This window comes from Dipodomys spectabilis, unplaced genomic scaffold (genome assembly GCF_019054845.1).
Source record: "Dipodomys spectabilis isolate Male_0828 unplaced genomic scaffold, ASM1905484v1 ptg000147l, whole genome shotgun sequence".
NCBI classification, from domain to species: Eukaryota; Metazoa; Chordata; class Mammalia; order Rodentia; family Heteromyidae; genus Dipodomys; species Dipodomys spectabilis.
In genome coordinates, this window is record NW_024870824.1 from 5,155,704 (window position 1) to 5,181,292 (window position 25,589).

At 40.2% G+C, this 25,589-nt stretch overlaps 1 protein-coding gene across 4 annotated transcripts in view; it reads right to left on the bottom strand.

The window, feature by feature from the left end:
• Positions 1–25,589, bottom strand: part of Fam13b (family with sequence similarity 13 member B) — a 74,994-nt gene that overhangs the window by 26,793 nt on the left and 22,612 nt on the right. For 2 of the 4 annotated variants that reach the window (XM_042691904.1, XM_042691901.1), the window contains exons 8-12: positions 21,348–21,389; positions 14,869–15,001; positions 5,634–5,698; positions 3,198–3,246; positions 2,385–2,532 (exon numbers count right to left, since the gene is read on the bottom strand). In XM_042691904.1, coding sequence (XP_042547838.1) covers positions 2,385–2,532; positions 3,198–3,246; positions 5,634–5,698; positions 14,869–15,001; positions 21,348–21,389 — 437 coding nt within the window. The remainder of the gene's footprint in view (positions 1–2,384; positions 2,533–3,197; positions 3,247–5,633; positions 5,699–14,868; positions 15,002–21,347; positions 21,390–25,589) is intronic. The other 2 variants (XM_042691905.1, XM_042691903.1) reach the window with 1 other exon arrangement.

The window sequence follows — 25,589 nt, forward strand, 5'->3', positions numbered from 1 at the left end:
TTGACACCTACCTAATTGTGAAAAGTCAATTTAATACTAGTGGTAAATTTGAAAGAAACAGTAGAGTTTCTTGATAGCCAATCTGCCAAACATACACAGTCCAGAGCTAGGAATTTCAGCTGTATGCTACAATTGGTTCTCAGAATGCCTTGACCTCCACTTGGAAAAGCAAGCCAGGATGTCTACGTGAACTTGTCATAACTTTTGTTGGTGGTGGTGGTGGTAGTCATGGGGCTTGAACTCAGGGCCTGGGCACTGTCCCTCAGCTCTTCAGCTCAAGACTAGCGCACCACTTCCGGTTTTCTGAGTGGTTTATTGGAGATAAGAATCTCACGGAATTTCCTGCCTGGGCTGGCTTTGAACCATGATCCTCAGATCTCAACCTCCCGAGTAGCTAGGATTGTAGGCATGAGCTACTGATGCCCGGCTTTGTCATAACTTTTGAGTCAGATGGTAATAGGGCATCTCAGGCAGTAGTAGTCCATATGAAATATCCATCCCCTGCAAAAAGCTACAGAAGTTGGATTCTGACAAGGAATATAAGAGGCTCTCTTTTGGGAGCCACTAGAGAGTTGAAGCCAGAGAGAAAAAAATGCCCAATTTACTCATGAAAAAAAATTACATTTCCATGCTTGAAACTTAGGATCAAGATCCCACCACCAAATATTATAAATAGCTATTCATCTGCAGCTTCTAAGAAGCAAAAGTGCATTGGAATCCCCAGCCTTATCTTTCAGAAACTCCTTTCTTTTCAAGGCTCGAAAGATTACTGTCAACCACTGGTTATTTTCAATGACTATGCTCCAATAAGAAACTAAAATGCTACATTTATTCTTCACTGCCATCAGTATGCTAACATATCCTCTAAATCTGAAGCCTTCAAAAATTCCAAAGTCCTGAATAACTCAAAACAATGCAAACAAAAGACAATTTCCTGATTTAGTTTAAAACTCATAATATGCCTACTATATGGCATCAGAAAGTTTTAAAAACAAAGTGGTAGACAGCAATAAAGTTTGGCATAGACAAATATTGGTAGGAATTTTTTTTTAACAAATGCTTAAAACTTAAAAAGAAACCACATACACTGCAATTATGATCAGGTAAGTGGACTTATTGTGGCCAAAGAAACAGAGCACTGGCATTATAATTTCATTGATTATTATAACCATTGTATGTCACCAAATAACTTACTAAAGGTAAAATAATCTGTGGATCATCATCCCGTGAACAAATAAACGATTAAAATTCCTAAGTTGTCTTATTCTTTTCTTCACCTAGAAATATTATGATTCAGAAAGACTATATTCAAAAATATGTGTCTTGCTTCCCCCTTTCTTCAACATTTTACTTGAGTTGACAAAAATACAACATATTGAAAAAAGTTTAGTGAACACTAATATAACAATTCCCCCCCCCAAAAAAAAACAATTCCCTAGATTTATCACTAACATTTTTTTCAAGGATTTCAATATAATTTTCCCCACAAACACTCCTGCTTACAAATAATTCAGTGAAGTTCAATTCAGTTACAATTTAAGATTCTCTTAATGCCTACTAAATTTAAACTTCATTCCTTTGTGAAAATTTTTGGTCTCGTTATATTTTAATAATCTGATTCAGAGACAGAAAATATGGCATAATATTTGCTTACAAGTGCCCCTGAAGATTTTTAAATATTCCTGGTGAAAAATAATAGCTAAGTGTCCTTAAATTGGAGAGATCCTCAAGCCCTACTACACTGATTTTCAAAGACTGAAGAGAGAGCCTCTGATCTAACAAAAGCCTGAGATGATTTTAGATTTTTCATCAATTCTATCATTCATTTTTGTTTCCTGAGATAAGGTCTTGATATATAGCCCAGGCTGGCTCTAAATTCAGAAATCTTCCTGCCTGCTAAGTGCCATAATTACAGGCATAGGCCACCATGCCCAGCACTAACATCCACTTCCAAAGATAATAGATAAAGGTTAAGTTAGTTCCAGTTCCTCATAATCTCATTAGTGTATCTGAGTAAAAAAGAAGTCACCGCTGGCATCCTAGATACTGAGGAGAGTGAGACCTGGAGGATCAAGGTTTGAAGCCAGCCTGGGAACAAAAGTCTTTTGAGACTCCATCTCCAATTAACCAGCAAGACTAAAGGTGTGGTTCAAGTGGTAGAACACCAGTTGTGAACAAGAAAGCTAAGCAAACGCTGAATTCAAGCCTCAGTACCAGCACCAAAAGCAAAACAAAAACAAACAAAAAACCCTCACATCATATATGAAGGGGAAATCAAAAGACAAGTAAGAGTGTCCAGAAAAGGGCAGTAATCCCATTACTACTTCGGGTAATTTCAGTTACAAATAACAGTATCAGGAAAATATGTGTTTGGGTAAAATTACCTTCCCATTTATCACCATCAGAAACATTCTTCAGATCTAAATGTGGAATTTGGACACATGCTGCTTCCCCTTGAACACCAACACTTTGACTTCCTGGCATTTCTGATTCAGTGTTAGCATTCAAATCACGTATGTTGCTACTAGATTCCTGTATTTTAAAGTAGAAAACACATTTCACAACCACGAAGCTTTTCATGTCTGGCTTAAAGACAGCCAAGCACATATCCTTGTGTAGTCAAGACTAGTTTACTGTGCCTTTAAAGCCTGCTCTCCCACTGCCACAATCCAAACTATTTTCAAATATTAACTTGTGGTTTTATAGTATGTTGTATTGAGACAAAGTTTGGATCTTAAATTCAAAAAGTATTTTCATAACCAATAATCTTTTGTTTTTTGTTTGGTCCTGGGGCTCTTGAACTCTGGGCCTGGGCGCTGTCCCCCAAGCTCTTCAGCTCAAGGAGAACGCTCTACCACTTGAGCTACAGGGTCACTTCTGGTTTTCTGGTGGTTTACTGGAGATAAAGAGTCTCACAGACTTTTCCTGCCCAGGCTGGCTTTGAACAGTGATCCCCAGATCTCAGCCTCCTGAGTAGCTAGGATTACAGGCATGAGCCACCAGTGCCTGGCATAACCAACAATCTTATAACCAAAAGTAGAAAATTAAGTTTCTGCTTAGCTGGCATACATTTGATGAGTATTTTCATTTAAATCTCCTTTAAGTCTATCCAATGCAAGAACTAAGGCTAGATATAATAATTGATGCATTAACCAAAACAACTTATTCAAGAACTAAAAGATAAAAATAGTTCTTACCAGAATTAAGTGTGACAACTTATCATTTTCAAATAACAAATATTCTTTCCTAAAAATACAAGTAAAATTATGTTAAAAATAGTTACTCTTATTTCTTACGTATATTTCTCTCCTACTTAGTAATGTATTTAGCACTTAAAACATAAGAAGAAGGAAAAGCTGGGCATATGCCCGTTCTTTGGAGCCCTATATCTGAAAATGTGCACAATACTGTAAAGATCCACAGAATCACCTGAGGTTTAGAAAAATGAAGCAACTTTTCCCACTACCCTCTCTACATGCAAATCTACCCCTCAAAAATAAAAATCTTTACAAAAAGAACATTAAAATCCACAATAGAAACCAAAAAGAATATGTACATAATGGAAATTATTTTACAAAACAAATTTTAGTTTTAACCAGTAGTTTTATTCTTCCCAGTCTGAGCCTTTTTAAGGTTATTTAAAAAGGTATTCATCTGCTTGTCTATGCTTTACTTTAAATCTACGTTCCATTACAAGATTATACTGTAATTAAAGGTTACGTGCGTGCGTGCATGCGTGCGTGCGTGCGTGCGTGCGTGTGTGTGTGTTTTGCTGGAGGATTCAACTAGGGCCTTGAACATGCTAGGCAAAAAAAGCTCTACGACCAAGCTGTATCTCCAGACCCTAACAGGTTACTACATCTTAAAATCTTCTACCTCAAGACATAATAGTAACATAAAAAAGAAAAATTCTGATTTCCTTTTATTCCCTCCAGGAATAAGCAAACCTATTAAGAACAGGTATAAATGACAGGCACTAGTGGTTCACACCCATAATCCTAGCTATTCAAGCCATGAGATTTGAGGATTGCAGTTCAAAGCCAATGAGGCAAAAATGTCATAGTGAGACTATTATTTCTAACAAAACATCCAAAAGCCAGGAGTGGATCTGTGGCTTATGTGGTAGACCTCCAGCCTTAAGTATAAAACCTAAGGGATAGCATCCTCACACACAAAAAGAGAACAAGTTAAAACAAGTTGTCACAATCTCTACTCATTTGGCCAATCAACAGAGTATCTTCTATTACATAGTAGCTTATCGATATGCTGACTGAGGAAAGTTGTTTGTTATCCTCTCAAAGATACCTGTGGCAATTTAGAATATATTCAAGTGCTACTTCTATCTGGTCATAATGAGTGAGAATGCAGAAGATCAGCCTTAACTTAAACATGGCAAGTCATCTCTTCATATATATCTTCCTTATTCTTTATGAGCATGAGAAATAAATGTCCTCAAAAGCTCAAGGTTTTCCTTTGCTTAGGATAGGATATGTATATTCTACCCTAACAGACTAAAAGATCTAAAGATCTAGCCACCTAAATTTGAGAACTGTGAGTATTAAACATGCAAAATGTAACTGACCTAGCCAAGTCACTCTGGATCTAAAAACAAGTTTGCCAACCTATACAAGTTGAAGAGGAAAGAGCTTTTCCAAAAAGATTGAGTCCTCACTAAATGGATCCTTATTGTTCTACCAAATCCAGATGTCATCATTCTGGGGATGCCTGTTAATCTTAAATCTTCAGCCCATAGCTCCAAAATTCCCTGGACTGGAAGAGGATCATTCCTGCCTCCTGAAAGGAAGCACAAGGAACTGCTGTAAGCAGGAAATCTGTGGACCTTCAGAGTATGATGACACACCAGAGACATGGCTCCAAAGAATTTACTTACCCTCAGCAACAGGTTTCCTACTCCTAAGAGACAATGGCTTTCTTTATAACACAAGTTTACAGTGGCCAACAAGCTATCAGCAAATTAATAATGGTATTATTGACCAATATTTATCAACTTAAGTGCTTTCAGAGTATCAAATCATCTTTCCTAAGAAAGTTTTATTTCTTGGCAACAATTACAAGGGTTAAGTCCTAACTAGTGACTTAAATCACTCCAGAAAACTTACCTAGGAAGATTTTACATTTGATTGAAATCTTAGTTCCTGAGACAGGAGGCATTTCCTCCCTGTCTTATAGATGGCCAGGGAGGTAAATGCTTAAGCTTGTATTGGGACATTATCAAAGACAAATGGAAAGGGGAGAGAAAAATCCTGTAAATGCCTAATTAAATAAATATCCTCTTCTTTTGGTTAGTCAGTTGAAAGATTGAACTTACTGATGTACTCATAATATCAATAAATTTCAATTTTTCTAAAAATCAAGGTTTTAGATATCTCCAAGAAAGTGTGTTCTTCTCTTTGACTATTTTCCAAGTTATGACAAATGTCTGTCTGAAGTTGTGAAACTCTGGACATCTGTGGCTATTTAATGTTTTATATCCACCATTAAAACAATAAGTTCAAATTTTTAGATTTTTAAAACTATGTTATAATGGATATAGTTATCTTAAATTTTCATCCCAAAATCTGTGAAGGGCTTCCAATTCTCAGTGATTTATCAGCAACAAGAGAAATGCTTACCTCTCAAGATAGCCATCTTCACTATCACCATGGTCACTACATGGCTCTAACATTATACCTACAGACTGACAAAAAGAATACCAACAACCTTATTAATGGAGCTCCCAATATTCATATATTCTCTATTTCAAAACAACAGGCCAAATGTGGTAACATATATCTGTTAATTCCAAATACAGAGGAGATGTAGGTAAAAAAGACTGTGTTCCAAACACAGCCCTGGCAAAAACCATGAGCTCTAACTAAAAAAAAAAAAAAAAAAAGCTGTATGGTAGAGCATTTGCCTACCTAGTAAATAAGCACAAGACCCTGAGTTCAAACATACTGTCAAAACCAACCCCTTTTCCCCCTCTTCTGATCCTGCTTGCCTAAGTATGCTTTATTTCTCCTCAACCATGAAAAGAATTTCTAGCAAGAAAAAAGTCTAGAGCCGGCAGCTCAAACAGAGTACCTTCCTATAGCTCAAGTCCCTGAATTCAAACCTAAGTACAGAAAGAGAGAGAGACCAAAGTCATACAGGGGTTCATAAAAATTGTTTTTCACATGAGGATCCTGTGTACATGAGAGCAACCCTCCATTTCCAATCAATTTAGTATACTATTTCATCCCAATTCCTCCATAAATTAAAACAATTCCAAATTCCTACACAAATGCCCTAAGTATTACCAAAACGTCATAAATTTGTGATTTTAATAATCATTTCTAAACTAGGCACCAGTGGCTCATGCTTATAATCCTAGCTACTACTCAGGAGGCTGAGAACATGAGAACCGAGGTTCAAAGCCAGCCTGGGCAGGAAGGTCCTTGAAATTCTTATCTCCAATTAACCACCAGAAAACCAGAAGTGGCACTGTTGGTCAAGTGGTAGATTGCTAGCCTTGAGCTGAAGAGCTCAGGGACAGCACCAAGGCCCAGAGTTCAAGCCCCACAACTAACAAATATCACCATCATCATCCCATCACTAAAATTAAACAAAACCTTTTGAGTCTTTTTCTGTCAGTATTCGCTTTTGAACTATGAACTATATGTGCTTACTATGCAAGTGTATAGTGCCCTACTACCAAGTTAGCCAAGCATCCCTGCCTTTTGTTTTTTCTTCACATTTTTTTCAGGGTTTCAAGCTTTTTGCCTAGCCTGGTCTTCCTCACGATCCTACCTATACTTCCTACATAGCTGAATTATAAACATGGACCACCATGCCCCAATTGTTCTGAGATACTAGCTACCTTTTTTTTTAACCAGGGCTGACTTCAAACCATGAATTCTCCTATCTCCAAATCTTAAGCAGGAAAAGTTTTCTAACTATGAAAAAACAAACATTTAAAATGAAAAATCTAAAATCAGAGAAAGAAAACCGAGAACACTGATAAAATTCATCCTTGCCAAAAGTTAATTTAAGAAGGTCAAAAAATAAATTAAGGGGCTGGGAAGGTGCCTCAGTGGTAAGACTGCTTGCCTTGCATGCTGGAGGCCGTATAGGTTGGATTCCTCAGCACCAAATAAGCAGAAAAAGCCGCAAGTGGCACTATGGCTCAAGTGGTAGAGTGCTAGCCTTCAGCTCAATAGCTGAGGGACAGCACCCTCAGAGAGTTCAGGCCCTTTGACCAACAAAAAAGTAAAAATTAAAAAATTAAAAATGAATATTTATAACTACAAAAGGTAATTATTTCCTTAATAAAAAGTACCTACAAGCTAGGCACCTATTATCCTTGCTATTCAAGGAGGCTGAGATCTGAGGATCATAGTTCAAAGCCAGCCAGAACAGTAAAGTCTGTAAGATCCTTCTCTCACAAAGTAAAGTAAAAATTAAAAAATTAAAAATGAATATTTATAACTACAAAAGGTAATTATTTCCTTAATAAAAAGTACCTACAAGCTAGGCACCTATTATCCTTGCTATTCAAGGAGGCTGAGATCTGAGGATCATAGTTCAAAGCCAGCCAGAACAGTAAAGTCTGTAAGATCCTTCTCTCACAAAGTAGAACTATGGCTCCAGTGGTAGAGCATTAGCCTTGAGGGAAAAAAAAAAAAAGCTTAGGAATAGCACTAAAGCCCTAAGTTCAAAGCCCCAGGGGTAACACAACTCCCCTCACCCCACCCCCAAAAAGTAACTACAGCTGGGCGCTGGTGGCTCACACCTGTAATCCTAGCTACTCAGGAGGCTGAGATCTGAGGTTTACAGTTCAAAGCCAGCCAGGGCAAGAAGATCCATGAGACTCATCTCCAATTAACAACCAGAAACCGGAAGTGGCGCTGTGGCTCAAGTGGTAGAGCGCTAGCTAGCCTTGAGCTGAAGAGCTCAGGGACAGCGCCCAAGCCAAGTTCAAGCCCCAGACAGACAACAACAATAAAAAATTACCTTCAAATTAAAAACAGTACAAGGGAAGAGGTGACACTGTCCAAAAAGAAATGTATTCTTGGGGCTGGGAAGATGGTTCAGTGGTAGAGTGCGTAACTCACATGCATGGGGCCCTGGGTTCAATTCCTCAGCACCACATAAACAGATAAAGCCAGAAGTGGCATTGTGGCTCCAGTGGTAGAACACTAGCCTTGAGCTGAAGAGTTGATGGACAGTGCCCAGGCGCAGAGTTCAAGCCCCATAACCAACCAAAAAAAAAACAAAGTATTGTTTATGACTTATGTAACTGTAACCTCTCTATATGTCACCTTTATAGTAACAATAAAAAAAAATTTTAAGAAAAGGCGGGGGAACCCAATAACTCAATAGAAAACTATGTGAATAACATGGGCAATTGGGGGGGGGGAATCAGCATTTTTACTAAGATGTCAACAACAATGAAACCCAAAATTTATAAGGTTCATTTAACCAAGTTAAAAAAAAAAAAAAATCCGCTACTGACAAGAGCTTATGTGAAATAGGCATTTCTACATATTGATAGAGTATAAACTTAGTTTATTGGAGTATAATTAGGTAAACCCACCTTTATGCACTAACTTTTACGCAATCAAAAATATCAATAAAGGGGCTGGGAAGGTGGCTCAGTGGTAGAGCGCTTGCCTTGCATGCATGAGGCCCTGGGTTCAATTCCTCAGCACCACATAAGCAAAAAAAAAAAAAAAAAAAAAGCTGGAAGTGGTGCTGTGACTCAAGTGGTAGAGCACTAGCCTTGAGCTGAAGAACTGAGGGACAGTGCCCAGGCCCAGAGTTCAGGCCCCACGACTGGACCCAAAAAAAAAAAAAATCAATAAAAATTTAAAAACAGCCAAGTGCCAATGGCTCACACCTGTAATCCTAGCTATTCAGGAGGCTGAGATCTGAGGATTGAGGTTCAAAGCCAGCCTGGGTAGGAAAGTCTATGAGACCTTTATCTTCAATAAACCATCAGAAAGCCAGAAGTAGTGCTGTGGCTCAAGTGGTAGCTTGCTAGCCTTGAGCTGAAGAGCTCAGAGACAGCACCCAGGCCCAGAGTTTAAGCCCCACGACCGACTCCCCCCGCCCCCCCCAAAAAATTAAAAATACAACAATTCACACACAACCACTAAGCAGCTCAGTTGTTAAGGGAATATTCAAGCAATCCTGTGCCAATTGTGTTTAAATTGTGTAATATACTGTTTCTCCATCCTTAATTTTGTGTAAATATGCCTATCAAAAAGCAGATGGGGGCTGGGAAGGTGGCTCAGTGGTAGAGTGCTTGCCTTTCATGCATGAGGCCCTGGGTTCAATTCTTCAGCACTACATAAACAGAAAAATCCAGAAGTGATACTGTGGCTGAAGTGATAAGAGTGTTAGCCTTGAACTGAAGATCTGAGGGACAGTACCCAGGCTCTGAGTTCAAGCCCCAGGACAAAAAAAAAAAAAAAAAAAAGCAAATGGTGCCCAAACACTATCCTTTTTTTTCAGTCAGTCATGACGCCTGAACTCTGGGCCTGGGTACTGTCCCTCCGCTCTTTACCTCAAAGCTAGCACTCTACCACTTGAGCTACAGCACCACTTCCAGCTTTTTCTGCTTAAGTGGTACTGAGGAATCGAACCCAGGGCCTCATGCATGCAAGGCAAGTACTCTACCACTGAACCACCTTCCCAGCCCCAGCAAGCACTATACTTATTTGAAGTGATAAAGTGAAAGTTTTAGATTTGTTGAAAGGATGCATATCTTTGAGTAGAAGGTGGTTATGTTATAGAAAAATGAATTAAGCATTCATAAAAAAAAATACTGGACTCCATAATCCTGAATATTCATTCAGTGGTGTGTGGTCTCCTTGGAACCATTACTCATAGATACTGAGTCTACTGTATATAACAACTGCAAAGACATATTTTATAACCCAAATTCTACCCAGCTCCCTTGAGGTGCTAGTAACTTAGGGCCTCAAACTAGATAGGCACTCTATACCTCCAGCCTGTCTGCACTGGTTATTTTATATTGGCCCTTTATGCTAGGGCCTTCTGTACTACAATCCTTCTGTTTATGCCTCCCACTGTCACTGGTGATGACAGGCTTGGGCCACTTTGCTCAGCCTTTTTGCTTCTTCTGTCTGGAATAACAGGAACATTCCACTTTATCCAGCCACTAGATGAGAAGGAGTTCCACCAACTTTTTTGCCCTGGCTGATCTGAAACTGTAATCCACTAATCTCTGCCTCCCAAGTAGCTAAGATTACAGAATTAAGCCAACGAACCCATGGCCCAAAATATTTCTATAAATTTATCCTTAGATATATGCTTGTACAAGATAAGAATAGTATAATACAAGGCTATTCAGTGAGCATTTTGTAGGTTTATTACATGTATCATAAGAAAGAGGAATACAGATAGATATGGATGGGAGAGGAGACACTTTCTATATATCTTTATTTAGTGTTTTCTTATCTATATCTATACCCTCTCCCCTTTTTTTTTTGGGGGGGGAGAGGGTGTTCAGGTACTGTGCTTGGCCTTTTCACTCAAGGTTGGCACTCTACCACTTGAGCCACACCTTCTTTTATTATCTGAATCTAAATATTTTCTCAAATTTAAGAACTCAGTAAAATAAAATCAATTTTTAAAATTCATGTTGGAGCCAGGCACAGGGCCTTACCCCTGTAATCCTAGATACTCAGGAGGTTGAAATCTATGGATCACAGTTCAAAGCCAGCTCAGGCAGGAAAACCCATGAGAAAAAAAAAAAACAAAGCATAAGTGCTGTGGCTCAAATAGTAGTAGAACACTAGCCTTGAGCAGAAAAAAAAAACAACTAAGGACAGTGCCAAGCCCCAGGTTCAAGATTAGCATGCACACACAAAAATTAATGTTGGAGATTGAACCCATGTATGCTTAAACATATACTCTACCACTGTTATTCCAGCCTCAAGTATTTAATCACTAAAGAATCCCAAGATAAATTTTATAGCTGCTAATCAACAACCTCTGTGTAACTGTAGTTCAAGAACACTAAATACATCATCATTAAATGCATTAAATTCTCTTTAGTTGGAATTAAACTATCATGCTAAGACTGATTAAAAGCAGAAACTGGCAAAAATCTAAAAATAAAAAAATCTTTCTATAGCCAGGCACTGGTGACTCACACCTGTCATACTAGCTACTCAGGAAGGAGGCAGGGATTTTGTGTATGCCTATGTGCCTGTGTGTGTACATGTGTGTGCATATGTGTACACTACTACTATGGCTTGAACATAGTGCCTGGGCCCTATCTCTGAGCTTTTGGGCTCAAATCTAGTGCTCTACCAATTGAGCTACAGTTCCACTTCTAGGAGGCTATGATCTGAGTGAGGATCATGGTTTGAAGCCAGCCTGGGCAGGAAAGTACAAGAGAGTCTTATCTCTAATTAACTACCAAAAAAGCCAGAAGTGGAGCTGTGGCTCAAATGGTAAAGTGCTAGCCTTGAGCATAAAAGCCCAGGGAAAGCACCACAGCCTTGAGTTCAAATTGCATTACCAGCACCAAAAAAATAAAAACAAAAAAATGAAAAAAAACTATCCATAATTCTATCAGCAGGCCACTTCAAATATTTTGTTACATTTCTTACACACATAATGGGGACTATATTAGTTCTGGTAAACTACACTTGTATTCTTTCTCAATGTAATATTACATGACTATTAAGCCCTCAAAACAATTTTCAGTAACTCAACAATTGTTGGAATTGTCCATTCCTAGTTTTTGAAGATTTTTTAATGTCTCTTTTTATTCGCTCCTGCAAATAAATCCCCAATGAAAATAAATCTCCAAAGACAAATCTGTGAACAGCTCTGATCTGTCCTTAGGATATAGTCCTAGATTTTAAAAACTGGTGCTTTAAGCCAGGCACCAGTGGCTCACGCCTATAATCCTAGCTACTCAGGAGGCTGAGATCTGAGGCTCATGGTTCAAAGCCAGCCAGGGCAGGAAAGTCCGTGATACTCTTATCTCCAATAAACCACTCAGAAAACCGGAAGTGGCGCTGTGGCTCAAATGGTAGGGCGCTCACCTTGAGCTGAAGACACAAGGACAGCACCCAAGCCCAGAGTTCAAGCCCCACAACCGACCAAAAAAAAAAACAAAAATACAAAATTTACCACTTGAGCCACAGCTCTACTTTCAGCTTTTTGGTACAACTGGAGACAAGAGTCTCACCTGCTTTCCTGCCTGGGCTGGCTTCAAACTGCCATCCTCAGATCTCAGATGCTAGGATTACAAGAGTGAGCCATCAGCACCTGTCTATTGTTTAATTCAATAGTGAGGCAAAGAAAAAGGCCACCATACTAATTTGTAACTTCACTAGAGACTATACACATAAAATTTTAACTTTATTCTTACCTATTTCTTTTCTGCATATTTGACTCCTAGCTCCATTTTGTTTTTTCCATTCGCTCAAGGGTAGAGCTCTACCATTTTGAGCCACAGCACCATTTCCAGTTTTCGGGGGATTAACTGGAGATTACAATCTCATGGACTTCCTGCCAAAGCTGTCTTAGAACCGTCCTCAGATCTCAGCCACCTGAGTAGCTAAGATTACAGACATGAGCTATTGATACCTGGCCAGCTCTTTTTTGTTGTTGTTGTTCCAATCCTGGGGCCTGGACATTGTCCCTGAGCTTCTTCTGGTCCAGGCTAGCCCTCTACAGCTTGAGCCACAGTGCCACTTCTTGCTTTTTCTGTTTATATGATACTGAGGAATCGAACTCAGGGGCTTTATGCATGCTAGGCAAGTACTCTACCAATAAGCCACAGGTTATATGGCCTCAATAACAGTTAATCAGGAAAGCTATCCAGTATCAGGTAAGGAAGTGTACCCAGGGGATGCACAGGGACAGGCAGGATCTCAGTATTTTAGAATCTCAATTACAACTATCACTCAGGATTCCTAGGGTCAAACGCTCAAAAGCTGCATCTCTAGACCATTTTTATTTTTGAGAAAGGACCTCATACAGACTGTCCTTAAACTTCTGATCCTCTTGCCTCAGTAGGCTGAGATCATCTACAGGTATCACTACTTCTGACCCATGCTGGGTTTTTGGGGGCCAGTCCTTGAAGCTTGAACTCAGGGTCTAAGCCCTGTTCCTGAGCTTCTTTTGTTCAAGCCTAGTGCTCTATCACTTGAGCCACAACACCACTTCCAGCTTTTTCTGAGTAATTTATTGGAGATAAGAATCTCACAGACCACAAGAAATAGTTGTCTTGTCAAAGCTTATAGAATTCACAAACTTTATAAACCAAGATAATGACAATTTACTTTGTGCAGGTTAAAATGTGTTTGTGATTGTGTTTGTAAGCATTAAAGCTCAGGGACAGTGCCCAGGCTCTGAGTCGAAGCCTCAGTAGTAGCACACACGTGTGTGCATACATACAACCTAATGAAGAGACTGAAATTCATGTAAGGGAAGAGATCTAGTTTGGAGACATTTCACACAGTCTAAAAAACAGCACAGTCTGAGGAGCATGGTTCAAAGATAGCCTAGACAGAGAGGTCTGTGAGATTTTTTTTTTAATATTTTTTTTGTTGAGATTAAGTGATTACATAAGTTTCACAAATTTCACAGTATTGTAGGACAGTGATACTTATCTCCAATTAACTACCAGGAAATGAAGTAGAGCTATAGCTCAAAGTGGCAGAGCACTAGCCTTGAGCATAAAAGCTCAAGGACAGTACCCAGGCCCCAAGTTCAAGTCCCATGACCAAAAAAAAAAAAAAAAAGGTATATGTTTTCCTCTTGTTTATAGATCCTTTGTTATGAGTGTCTCAGGTATAAATCAAATAATTAGCAAGGAAAGAAATCTTTCTCTCATTATAGATGCTTGTAAAGTATTTCAGTGGAAATGTAGGATGGAACAGCTAGACAGAACTTTGGTTCCAAGAAAGGTTAACTGGAAATTCAAATATGGGAATCAGTAATACACATTTTTTTTTTTTTTTGGTCGGTCGTGGGGCTTGAACTCTGGGCCTGGGCGCTATCCCTGAACTCTTCAGCTCAAGGCTAGTGCTCTACCACTGGAGCCACAGCGCCACTTCCAATTTTCTGGTAGTTAATTGGAGAGAAAAGTCTCACAGACTTTCCTGCCCACACTGGCTTTGAACTGTAATCCTCAGATCTCAGCCTTCTGAGTAGTTAGGATTACAAGCATGAGCCACCAGCATCCAACTATATTACCTTTTGTGTAAAAGGAATTTTCATCTATAATAGAAATTTTCATTTCTAAGTTTATCTTCTCTACCAAGGAGAATCACTACAAACTATCACTATTACGTTTGTTTAAGGTCTTCCTCCTGGTTATCTCTTTGTAACTGGTACTCCCTCACACTCTTCTTTATTTCAGAGGAATTTGATTATTTTAAGCCACAATGACTGTCACAACTTTACTGTTTCACCTACTTCCTATGTGTATATGAGGTATATATATTATTAAGATTCAGGTTTGTTTTCTCTTGTTAAATCTGTCTTTTGCTACAGGGGTCAACCTCAACTAAGAAAAAGTAAGAATTACAGGAAAGCTTTGAATAATAACAAAATTCAACCACAATTACAAGCTAGCAATCTCAGCTAACATCACATTTTCTTTCCAATAATTGTTTTAATATTTTTGAAAGAAGAGAAAGGCTTTTTCACCTACCTTTTTTTTAACCAATGGTGGGTGGGTTGAAAACCAAATTCTAACAGAGAATGAGAATTTTGGAGGACTTATAAGTGAGGAATGTAAATACTGTTACTTCTGCTATCAAAGGGACACACAAAACAATCAAGAGGTGTACTTCTAGCACACCAGAGTTGTTTCTTTTTTTCAACACTTCTTACCTGGTTATTTTCTTGATCTTCAAATACAAAATCTTGCTGCATAACTTCATTTTCTAAGTTACTGCCAGCCACAGGTTCTGAACAGTCTCTATTACTATCACTGGCATTAATAACATCATCAGCAATATCAACCCTAATAAAGAAAAGTAAAAAGAAAAAATGAGGCCAAGTGACAAATACATAGTGCCTCTAAAATAAACATCAATGATGATCAAAACACTTATACTGTTGTTGGTTTTACTTTTGTGTGTGTGCATGCCAGTATTAGGGCTTAAGCTCAGGGCCTGGGCACTGCTGCTGAGCTTTTTTGCTCAGGGAAAGCACTCTACTATCCAAGTGCTAACACTAGAGAGGAGTTGCATGGACTTTCTTGCCCATCTAACTTTTAACTGTAATCCTTAGATCTCAGCTTTCTGAGTTGCTAGAATAACAAACATGAGTCGTCAGCACTCAGAAACTTTTATTTAAGGGGTTGGGAAGGTGGCTCAGTGGTAGAGTGCTTGCCTTGCATGCATGAGGCCCTGGGTTCGATTCCTCAGCTCCACATAAGCAAAAAGAAAAAAGCCGGAAGTGGCGCTGTGGCTCAAGTGGTAGAGTGCTAGCCTTGAGCTGAAGAGCTGTGGGATAGCGCCCAGGTCCAGAGTTCAGGCTCCACAACCGGACCCCAAAAAAAAGAAACTTTTATTTAAGACAGGGTCTTAGGCTGGGAATGTGGCTTAGTGGTAGAGTGCTTGCCTAGCATTCATGAAGCCCTGGGTTCAATTCCTCAGTACCATATAAACAGAAAAAGCCAAAAGTGGTACTGTAGCTCACGTGGTAGAGTGCTATCCCTTGAGCACAAAAAGACTCAGCCCCAGGACTGGCAAAAAAAAAAAGTCAGGGTCTTACTATAGAGATCCAGCTATTGTAAAACTATTATCTTCTGGCCTCAGTGTCCCAAGTGTAAGAATTAGTTATATGCACTGTCTATAACTACAGAAATCCATCATTTATGTATGCTGTTAGATTGTAAAATCTGCTATTTTTTGTCTACTGGGGATATTGTAAGAGATCTTGTAAAAATTTTCATAAGCATCTTCAGAAGATTAGCAAAATATTGTAAAAATGATCATATTGCCAAATACAAAGTACAAATTCAATGCAATACTCAGCAAAATCTCAACATAATTCCTCACGGAATTACAGAAATAAAGCCAAAAGTAAATTGGAAGGCAAAAGAGACTCCAAATAGCAAAAGTAATTCTAAGTAAAAACAGCACCACTGGAAGTATCTAATACCAGACTTCAAATTATATTATAGTACCACAGTAACGAAACAATTTGGTACTGGCACAAAGAGAGACCTGAAGACCAATGGCACAGTGTAATAGATCCAAGAATAAAACCACACATCTACAGTGAACTTATTTTTTACAAAGTCAAGAACATACAATGGAGGGGGCTGGGAATGTGGCTTAGTAGTAGACTGCTTGCCTGGCATGCATACAGTCCCAGGATCAATTTCTTAGTAACACATAAACAGAAAAGGCTGGAAATGGCACTGTGGCTCAAGTGGTTAGAGGACTAGCCTTGAGCAGAAGCAGCTCAGGGACAGTGCCCAGGCTGAGTTCAAGCCCCAGAACTGGCAAAAAAATAAATTAATTAAAAATACAGCCTGGCATTGGTGGCTCACGCCTGTAATCCTGCTACTCAGGAGGCTGAGATCTGAGAATCGTGGTTCAAAGCCAGCCCAGGCAGAAAAGTCCATGAGACACCAATTAATCAGCAGAAAACGGAAGTGGCTCTGGGGCTCAAGTGGTAGAGCACTTGCCTTGAGCTGAAGAGCTGAGGGGCAGCGCCCAGGCCCTGAGTTCAAGCCCCACGACTGACAAAACAAAAACAAAAAAACAATGGCGAAAAGACAGCCACATCAACAAATAGTACTAAGGGATCTGCAGGAGACAGAAAGTATAACTATATCTCTCATCCTGTATGAAAATGAACTCCAATTACACCAAATAGGTCAAAGGAAGAACTTTTAAGTATACTACAGGTCACAGGTCAATGTCTGCCGAATAGGGTTTTAGATGCACAGAGGACTACACAGAGAAAGAATTGACAAATAGGACTATGTCAATTTAGTGTTTCTGAGCCAGGTGCTAGTGGCTTACTCCTATAATCCTAGCTACTCAGGAGGCTGAGATCTAAGGATTGTGGTTCAAAGCCAGCCAGGGCAGGAAAGTCCATGCAAACTTTTTTTTTTTGGGGCGGTCTGGTCGTGGGGCCTGAACTCTGGGCCTGGGCCTGGGCACTGTCCCTCAGCTCTTCAGCTCAAGGCTAATGCTCTACCACTTGAGCCACAGCACCACTTCTGGCTTTTTTCTTTTTGCTTATGTGGTGCTGAGGAATCAAACCCAGGGCCTCACACATGCAAGGCAAGCGCTCTACCACTGAGCCACCTTCCCAGCCCCCATGAAAACTCTTATTTCCCAATTAACCACCAGAAAACTGGAAGTGATGCTGTGGCTTAAAGTGGTAGAACACTAGCCTTGAGGGCAAAACTGAAGGGATAGCACCCAGGCCCTAAGTTCCAGCCCCATCACTGACCAAAAGCCAAAAAAGTCTCACAGACTTTTCTGCCTGGCTGATTTCAAAACATGATCCTCACATCTCAGCCCGATTAGTTAGGGGCATGAGACACAGGCACTCTGATTAATTTGAGCATGTTTTGAAGTTATTTTTCATATAACATAGTTCCTTTCATGACAAGTTCCTTTAATGACGAATGGCTCACACCTATAATCATAGCTACCCAGCATGAGATCTGAGGATCGAGGTTCAAAGCCAGCCCAGATAGGAAACTCTGAGATTCTTTTCTCCAATTATCCACCAAAAATCGGAAAATGAAGCTGTGGTTCAAGTGGCAGGGCACCAGCCTTGAGTGAAAAAGCTAAGGACCATAACTGGGCTCTAAGCTCAAGCCTACGGACCGAAACCAAAACAAAAAATTAAAAATTAAAAAAATTTTAAAAGGACAAGCTCACTGCTTCAACTCATGTTCAAGAAACAAAACCTGGCTATGCTGGACTTAATAATATGATATTTTATGGGTGAGAAATGACCTTTTCTTTTTTCATCATGGGGCTTGAACTCTGGACCTGGCGCTGTCCCTCAGCTCTTCAGGTCAAGGCAAGCACTCTACCACTTGGGCCACAGAGCCACTTGCAGTTTTCTAGTGGTTTATTGGAGATAAGAGTTTCACAGACTTTCCTGACCCGGCTGGCTTTGAACCACGACCCTCAGATCTCAGCCTCCTGAGTAGCTAGGATTACAGGCATGAGCCACTAGCACCCGGTTTGAGAAATGGTATTTTCAATGTTAACTAAGAGCGTAAAATTTAAGGCTGGACCCTGAGAGCCCATGCCTATAATCCTTGCTACTTAGGAGGCTGAGATACAGAGGGATTGCAAGGTTATAGTTAAGGCCATCCCAGGCAGAAGAGTCCATAAAACTACATCTCCAAAACAGCCAACAAAAAAGCAAGGCTGGAGGTATGACTCTAGAGGTAGAGCAGCATCCAAACAAACAAGAGGCTATGAGTTTGAAACAAGGGTAGGGGGAAAGTCTGGTGAGGATCTGATATGCAGAAATCCCCAAGAAGGGGCTGGGAAAGTGGCCCAGTGGCAGAGTGCTTGCCTCGCATGCATGAGGCCCTGAGTTCGATTCCTCAGCACCACATAAACAGAAAAAGCTGGAAGTGGCGCTATGACTCAAATGGTAGAGCACTAGCCTTGAGCTGAAGAGCTGAGGGACAGCACCCAGGCCCAGAGTTCAAGCTCCACAACTGACAAAAAAAAAGAAATCCCCGAGAAAAGACCCAGTTATTTAAGAAAAAATATTTTTAGAGTAACAATTATATAACTTAAATAATGTCAAAATAGTTCTTACTGGCTATTAGGTCTTTCCTCATCACTCTTAGTACTCCCTGCTTCATTATTACACACCAGATTTAGTTGTTGTAAATTCTTAAAATCATAATCTATAACTGCCCTACAGATAAAAAATGTGGCTACTCTAATTTTTCTTTCTAAAATTCTGCAAATAGGACACGTCAGTGAGTTGGCTTAACTGGGCATCAGTCACATAAACTTAAATGTTAAATCCTATGACAATTATGGCATTTGAATGATAACTCAAAGAACAAAAAACAAAACAAAAAGGAACAAGTGGGACACTGGAGCACTAGAGGCTTATGACGGTAATCCTAGCTACTCAGAATGCTGAGATCTGAGGATCATGATTCAAAGCCAACCTAGGCAGGAAAGTCTGTGAGACTCTGATCGCCAATAAACCACCTAAAGGCCAGAAATGGAGCTGTAGATCAAGTCGTAGAGGCTAGTCTTGAGCAAAAAAGCTCAGGGACAGTGCCCAGGACATGAGTTCAAGACCCAGGACCAGAACAAAAAATAAATAATAAAATTAAGTGAAATTTGTCCAAATACATGATTCTACACAAATCAACTATATATAATGTTGCTGGAGAGAAAAGGACCAGTTTTCCTAATAATTTCTCACTACATGTGCTTGTGTGTGTCTCCCTCTCTCCCCATTCTTCCCCTTTCCCTCTTTGTGCCCAGGACTAGCACACACAAAAGAGAAAGGGGAGGGGGGGATTTCTTTCAAAGCTAAGTATATGGGTTTGGAGGCTTGGCTCCAAACACAGAGCACTAGCCAATGAACAAAAAGTAAGCATCAGATACTGAGTTTAAAAAAAAAAAATATGGGGCTGGGAAGGTGGCTCAGTGGTAGAGCGCTTGCCTTGCATGCTTGAGGCCCTGGGTTCAATTCCCCAGCACCACATAAGCAAAAAGAAAAAAGCCAGAAATGGCACTATGGCTCAAGTGGTAGAGCGCTAGCCTTGAGCAAAAGAGCTGAGGGACACCACCCAGGCCCAGAGTTCAGGCCCCAAGACCGAACCCAAAAAAAAATAAAAATAAAAATAAAAGATTATGAACACTCACCTATATACACTCTAAGAATATTCCTTTTACTTTTTTTATTGTTTAGTTTTTGTTTTATACTGGTCCTGGGGCTTGAGCTGAAGGGCCTGGGCACTATCTGCGAACATTTTTGCTCAAGGCTAGCACTCTACCACTTGAGCCACAGCTCCACTTTCAGCTTTTTTACTGCTTAAAGTCTCACTGACTTTCCTGCAAGCTGGCTTAGAACTCCAATCCTCAGATCTCAGCCTTGAGTAGCTAGAATTATAGGCATAAGCCACCAGCACCCAGCCAGAATATTCAATATTTATCAATATATCAGGATATATCAACATTTTTTCAATTACTTCAAAGGATACTATTTTAGGAGAAAGTTTTGTTTTGTGCCAGCACTGGGGCTTGAACTCAGGGCCTGGGGACTGTTCCTTAGGTTTTGAACTCAAAACAATGCTCTACCACTTGAGCCACAGCTCTACTTCTGACTTTTTGGTAGTTAAATGGAGATAAGTGTCTCAGGGATTTTCCAGCCTGGGCTGGCTTTGAACCACAATCCTCAGATCTTAGCCTCCTGAGTAGCTAGGATTACCTCCGTGTCACCAGTGTATAACTAGGATCTAAAATATTATCTGAAGAAAACTCATCTGGGGCTGGGAAGGTGGCTCAGTGGTAGAGCCTTGGATGCCTGAGGCCCTGGGTTCGATTCCTCAGCACCACATAAGCAAAAAGAAAAAAGCCGCAAGTGGTGCTGTGGCTCAAGTGGTAGAGCGTTAGCCTTGAGCTGAAGAGCTGAGGAACAGCACCTTGGCCCAGAGTTCAAGCCCCACGACTGGACCCAAAAAAAAACAAAACACAAAGAAAAGAAAACTCATCTGAAGCTGTGCATGGTAGTGGATGTCTATATTCCCAGAAGGAAGCTGAATCAGAAGATCACAAGTTTGCAGTTAGTCTGGGACACACAAGGAAGACAACAAAATGAAGACAAGGACGAAGAAGAAGGAAAAGCAGAAGTAGCCACTATCACTATGGTATCTCAAACCTGAGATCCTTGCTAGTTGGATAGGGAGATAAGTATTGCAATATAATGTAGCAGGAGCATACAAGCTCAAGACTCCTTCTAATCAATGGCTGAGCCCAGTGGTTCCCACTCTTGTTATCCCAGCTACAGGAAGAACACAAGTAGGAACCCAGGCTGCCTCAAGCACAAAGTGAGACTACCTGAAAAATAAGCAATGCAAATACAGGATAAAAGTGAGGCTCAAATTGTAAACTGTAATGCTCTGAGTTTAATCCCCAGTACTGCCAAAGGAGAAAAAAAAAGGAAAACTCATCTTCACCACATGTATTAGTGGAAAGTTTCACATGTTCCTATTATAATACATAACTAGTTTAATATCTATATACACTTTCCTCTCAAATGAGCACAATAAATTCGTATTTTTACAGCTTAGTAATATTTTTAAATTTCTAGGTTTGTTTTCTATATATATATATACTACTTACTCTGCAGAGGCTGGTAAGATGCTGGCAGGAGATATTTGGGCACTGAAATCAAAGAAATTAGCTATGAAATGTTTCAATATTAAATTACTACAAAATGTGCTGAGAAACTGACAAACTTTGTATTGTCTTGCTATATAACCAGGAGAGGGCACTAATTTTAAGGTTTTCAGTTAAATATCAGGTTGGAAATATTCTCTGAAACTTGTTAAAAGTTTCAAATATAAACAAAAAAATTTGATTTGCAAATACTTATGGGCGTGAACTCTGGGCCTGGGCGCTGTCCCTCAGGTCTTCAGCTCAAGGCTAGCACTCTACCACTTGAGCCACAGCGCCACTTCGGGTTTTTTTTCTGCTTATGTGGTGCTGAGGAATCGAACCCAGGGCCACAGGCATGCAAAAGACTTTTTTCATCTTTCTTTTGTTGGCAATACTGGGGTAATCTTCCACTTGAGTTATGTCCAGCCTTAAGAAAATTGATGTAATTAAATAAGATCATAATTGTAGAAGTATGGGCTGGGAAGGTGGCTCAGTGGTAGAGTGCTTGCCTTACATGCATGAGGCCCTGGGTTCAATTCATCAGCACCACATAAGCAGAAAAACCTGGAAGTGGCGCTGTGGCTCAAGTGGTAGAGTGCTGGCTTTGAGCTGAAGAGTTCAGGGACAGCGTCCAGGCCCAGAGTTCAAGCCCCATGACCGACAAAAAAAAACATAATTGTAGAAGTATTTATTGAATATTTATTATGAGCTAAAGTTTGATATGCAATTATTTCATTTAAAAGTTCTGTTGTACATATGACAATAAGATGATGTTACATGAAATGAACCTCAAGATAGGGACACAAATATTTTTTCTTTCTCGCTATTGTTTTTAACATATTTATAATGTACTACGTGATTTTTCTGTTCCTTTTTATATTCTTCCGCCACAGTTTAACCCCTGTTTTCTATTCTGGTGCCCTGTATCTTGTACATACATTTTTATAAATTGGGGAAGGGAAGAGAAATAACAAAATGCTTAAATAAGGATACACGCACGTTGACCCATTGTAACAATGAGATATATAAGACACTATGTTGAAACAAACTTTACAACTTTGGGGGCAGAGAGGGAGGAGTTGGGGAGGTGGAGAGGGAAGGGATGGTAGGGGAAAAATGAAGGAGAAGGTAACAAGGCTGGACAGGAAATGTATTCATTACCTTACTCATGTAACTATAACTCCTCTGTACAGTATTTTTACAATAAAAAACATACATTAAAAAAAAGTTCTTGATCTAAAAAGTTATACTATTTCCCCTTTCTAACAAACAAATGCAAAGATGTTAAATTGCCCAAATGCACACAACCCCGGGTTGGTGATCCCAAGACACTCCCCCCTACCCTCCCACCCCCTGCCCAACCCGTGGTCATGGGGCTTGAACTCTGAGTGCTGTCCTTCAGCTCTTCAGCTTAAAGTGAATGCTCTACCACTTGAGCCACAGTGCCACTTCCGGTTTTCTGATGGTTTGATGGAGACAAGAGTTTCACGGACTTTCCTGTCTGGGCTGGTTTTGAACTGCAAACCTCAGATCTCAGCATCCTGAGTATCTAGGATTACAGGCGTGAGCCACTGGCGGCTGGTTCCCAAGATCCTTATAATTAATAAAGTTGCAGCCAGGTGTTGATGACTCATGCCTTTAATCCTAGGAGGCTGAGACCTGAGGATTGCAGTTCAAAGCCAGCACAGACAGGAAAAGTCTGTGAGACTTATCTACATTAACCATCAAAAAGCCAGAAGTGGGGCTGCGAATGTGGCCTAATGGTAGAGTGCTTGCCTAGTATACACGAAGCTCTAGGTTCTATTCCTCTGTGCCAGATAAACAAGAAGCTGGAAGTGGAGCTGTGGCTCAGGGACAGTTCCCAGACCCTGAGTTCCAGCCCTAGGATTGGCAAAATAAAGAAAAAACAAATAAACTGATTAAAAAAAAAAAAAAGCCAGAAGTGGAGTTGTGGTTCAGGTGGTAGAGCACTAGCTTTCAGCAAAAAAGATCTCAGCCTCCTGAGTAGGTAGGCTTATTGGTGTGAGCCACCAGAATATGGCTGCCATCAGTCTTTTTCTAGTAGTGTCATACAAATTAGTTTAAATATTTAGGTACTTGGGCTGGGAAGGTGGCTCAGTGGTAGAGTGCTTGCCTTGCATGCCTGAGGCCCTGGGTTCGATTCCTCAGCACCACATAAGCAAAAAGAAAAAAGCCAGAAGTGGCACTGTGGCTCAAGTGGTAGATTGCTAGCCTTGCGCTGAAGAGCTGAGGGACAGCACCCAGGCCCAGAGTTCAGGCCCCACAACCGGACCCAAAAAAAATAAAATAAAATACATATTTAGGCACTTATCCAATAAAATACCAAAAAGAAAAATGAAACTTTCCCGAATGAGTTTTAATGTCAACTAGGATCATTCTCTGATATTTTGCTCCAAAAATCTCTTGCTTATATTTTAAGTTTCAGTAACCAGCTACTATTTGTTTTGGGGTTTTTTTGGTCAGTCGTGGGGCCTGAACTCTGGGCCTGGACGCCGTCTCTCAGCAATTCAGCTAAAGGCTAGCGCTCTACCATTTGAGCCACAGTGCCATTTCCGGCTTTTTCTGCTTATGTGGTGCTGAGGAATCGAGTCCAGGGCCTCATGCATGCAAGGAAAGCACTTTACCACTGAGCCACCTTCCCAGCTCATTAGTTACTATTTTTGCGGGCATGTACCTACTGGTCCTGGGGCTTAAACTCTGGGCATAGGTGCCAATCCTTAAGTTTTTTTGCTCAAGGCTAGTGTTCCACCACTTAAGTCACTGTTTCACTTCCAGATCAATGGACTTTTCTGCCCAGGCTGGCTTTGAACCATGGTTCTCATACTTCAACCTCCTGAGCAGCTAGGATTATGGGTATGAGGCACCAGTACCTTAGATTTCATGCATGCACGTGTGTATGTGCATATACATGCATGCACATATATGGATAACTAGTACTGGGGCTTGTCAGGGACTGAGCTGATCCTTTGCTTTTTTGCTCAAGCCTAGTGCTCTTTTACTTGAACCATATGTGGCTAAACTTGTGGCTTTTTGGGGTTTAATTTCAGGTAAGATTCTCACAAACTTTCCTGCCTGAACTGGCTTCAACCTGTGATCCTCAGATCTTACCCTCTCTGTTCTCAGTGACATGAGCCACTGGCACCTGGCTGGAGATACCTATATTTAAATAAAGGTAAAAGTGGTAACTGAATATTCTCTATCAAGGTTGCTGCTTTAAATTTTCTTCTTGCTCTTTTTCATACTCAAATATCAATCTTTCACTTAGTTATAATTTGGGTTTAGTGTTTAAGATACTCTACATCTAAAATAATATGCTCTAATTCTAAAGTTCATCCAACCCAAATATTTACCTGGATACAAGGTCACATGCACCTCCATGTTCATTGCAGCACTATTTACAATAGCCAAGACATGGAAACAACCCAGATGCCCCACTACAGATGAATGGATCCAAAAATTGTGGTACCTATATACACTAGAATATTATGCAGCCATTAGAAATAATGGCATTCGCAGGAATGGATGGAACCAAAAAAAATCATGTTGAGTGAGGTAAGCCAAGAACAAAGAGACAAACAGCACATGGTCTCCCTGATATATGGATATTAAATCCAAAATGTAAGAAGATACGACAAAGTAAATAAGACTTGAGAAACAAAGGACCTCTGGTCATATCATTACCCTATGCTGCTGACCACATACATAGTATATATATATATATATATATATATATATATGCACATCAGAGGGAAACTAGGAAAAGGTCACAGAAACAGGGGAAAACATACAACAGGGGGACCTTCAGCTGCATTGGCCATTGATCAAAATGAAATAAGCAACTCAATGGTAGCAATGGGAGGGAGGGAATGAGCAGGAAAATGGGAACAGCTGACACTAAGCAAAAGGAAAGAAATGTACCTATCACCGATGTGGAAGAAATAATTGTATTGTCAAAGCTCACAGAATTCACAAACTTTGGGCTGGGAAGGTGGCTCAGTGGTAGAGTGCTTGCCTTGCATGCTCGAGGCCCTGGATTCGATTCCTCAGCAACACATAAGCAAAAAGAAAAAAGCCGGAAGTGGCGCTGTGGTTCAAGTGGTAGAGCGCTAGTCTTGAGCTGAAGAGCTGAGGGGCAGTGCCCAAGCCCAGAGTTCAGACCCCAAGACCGGACCCAAAAAAAAAGAA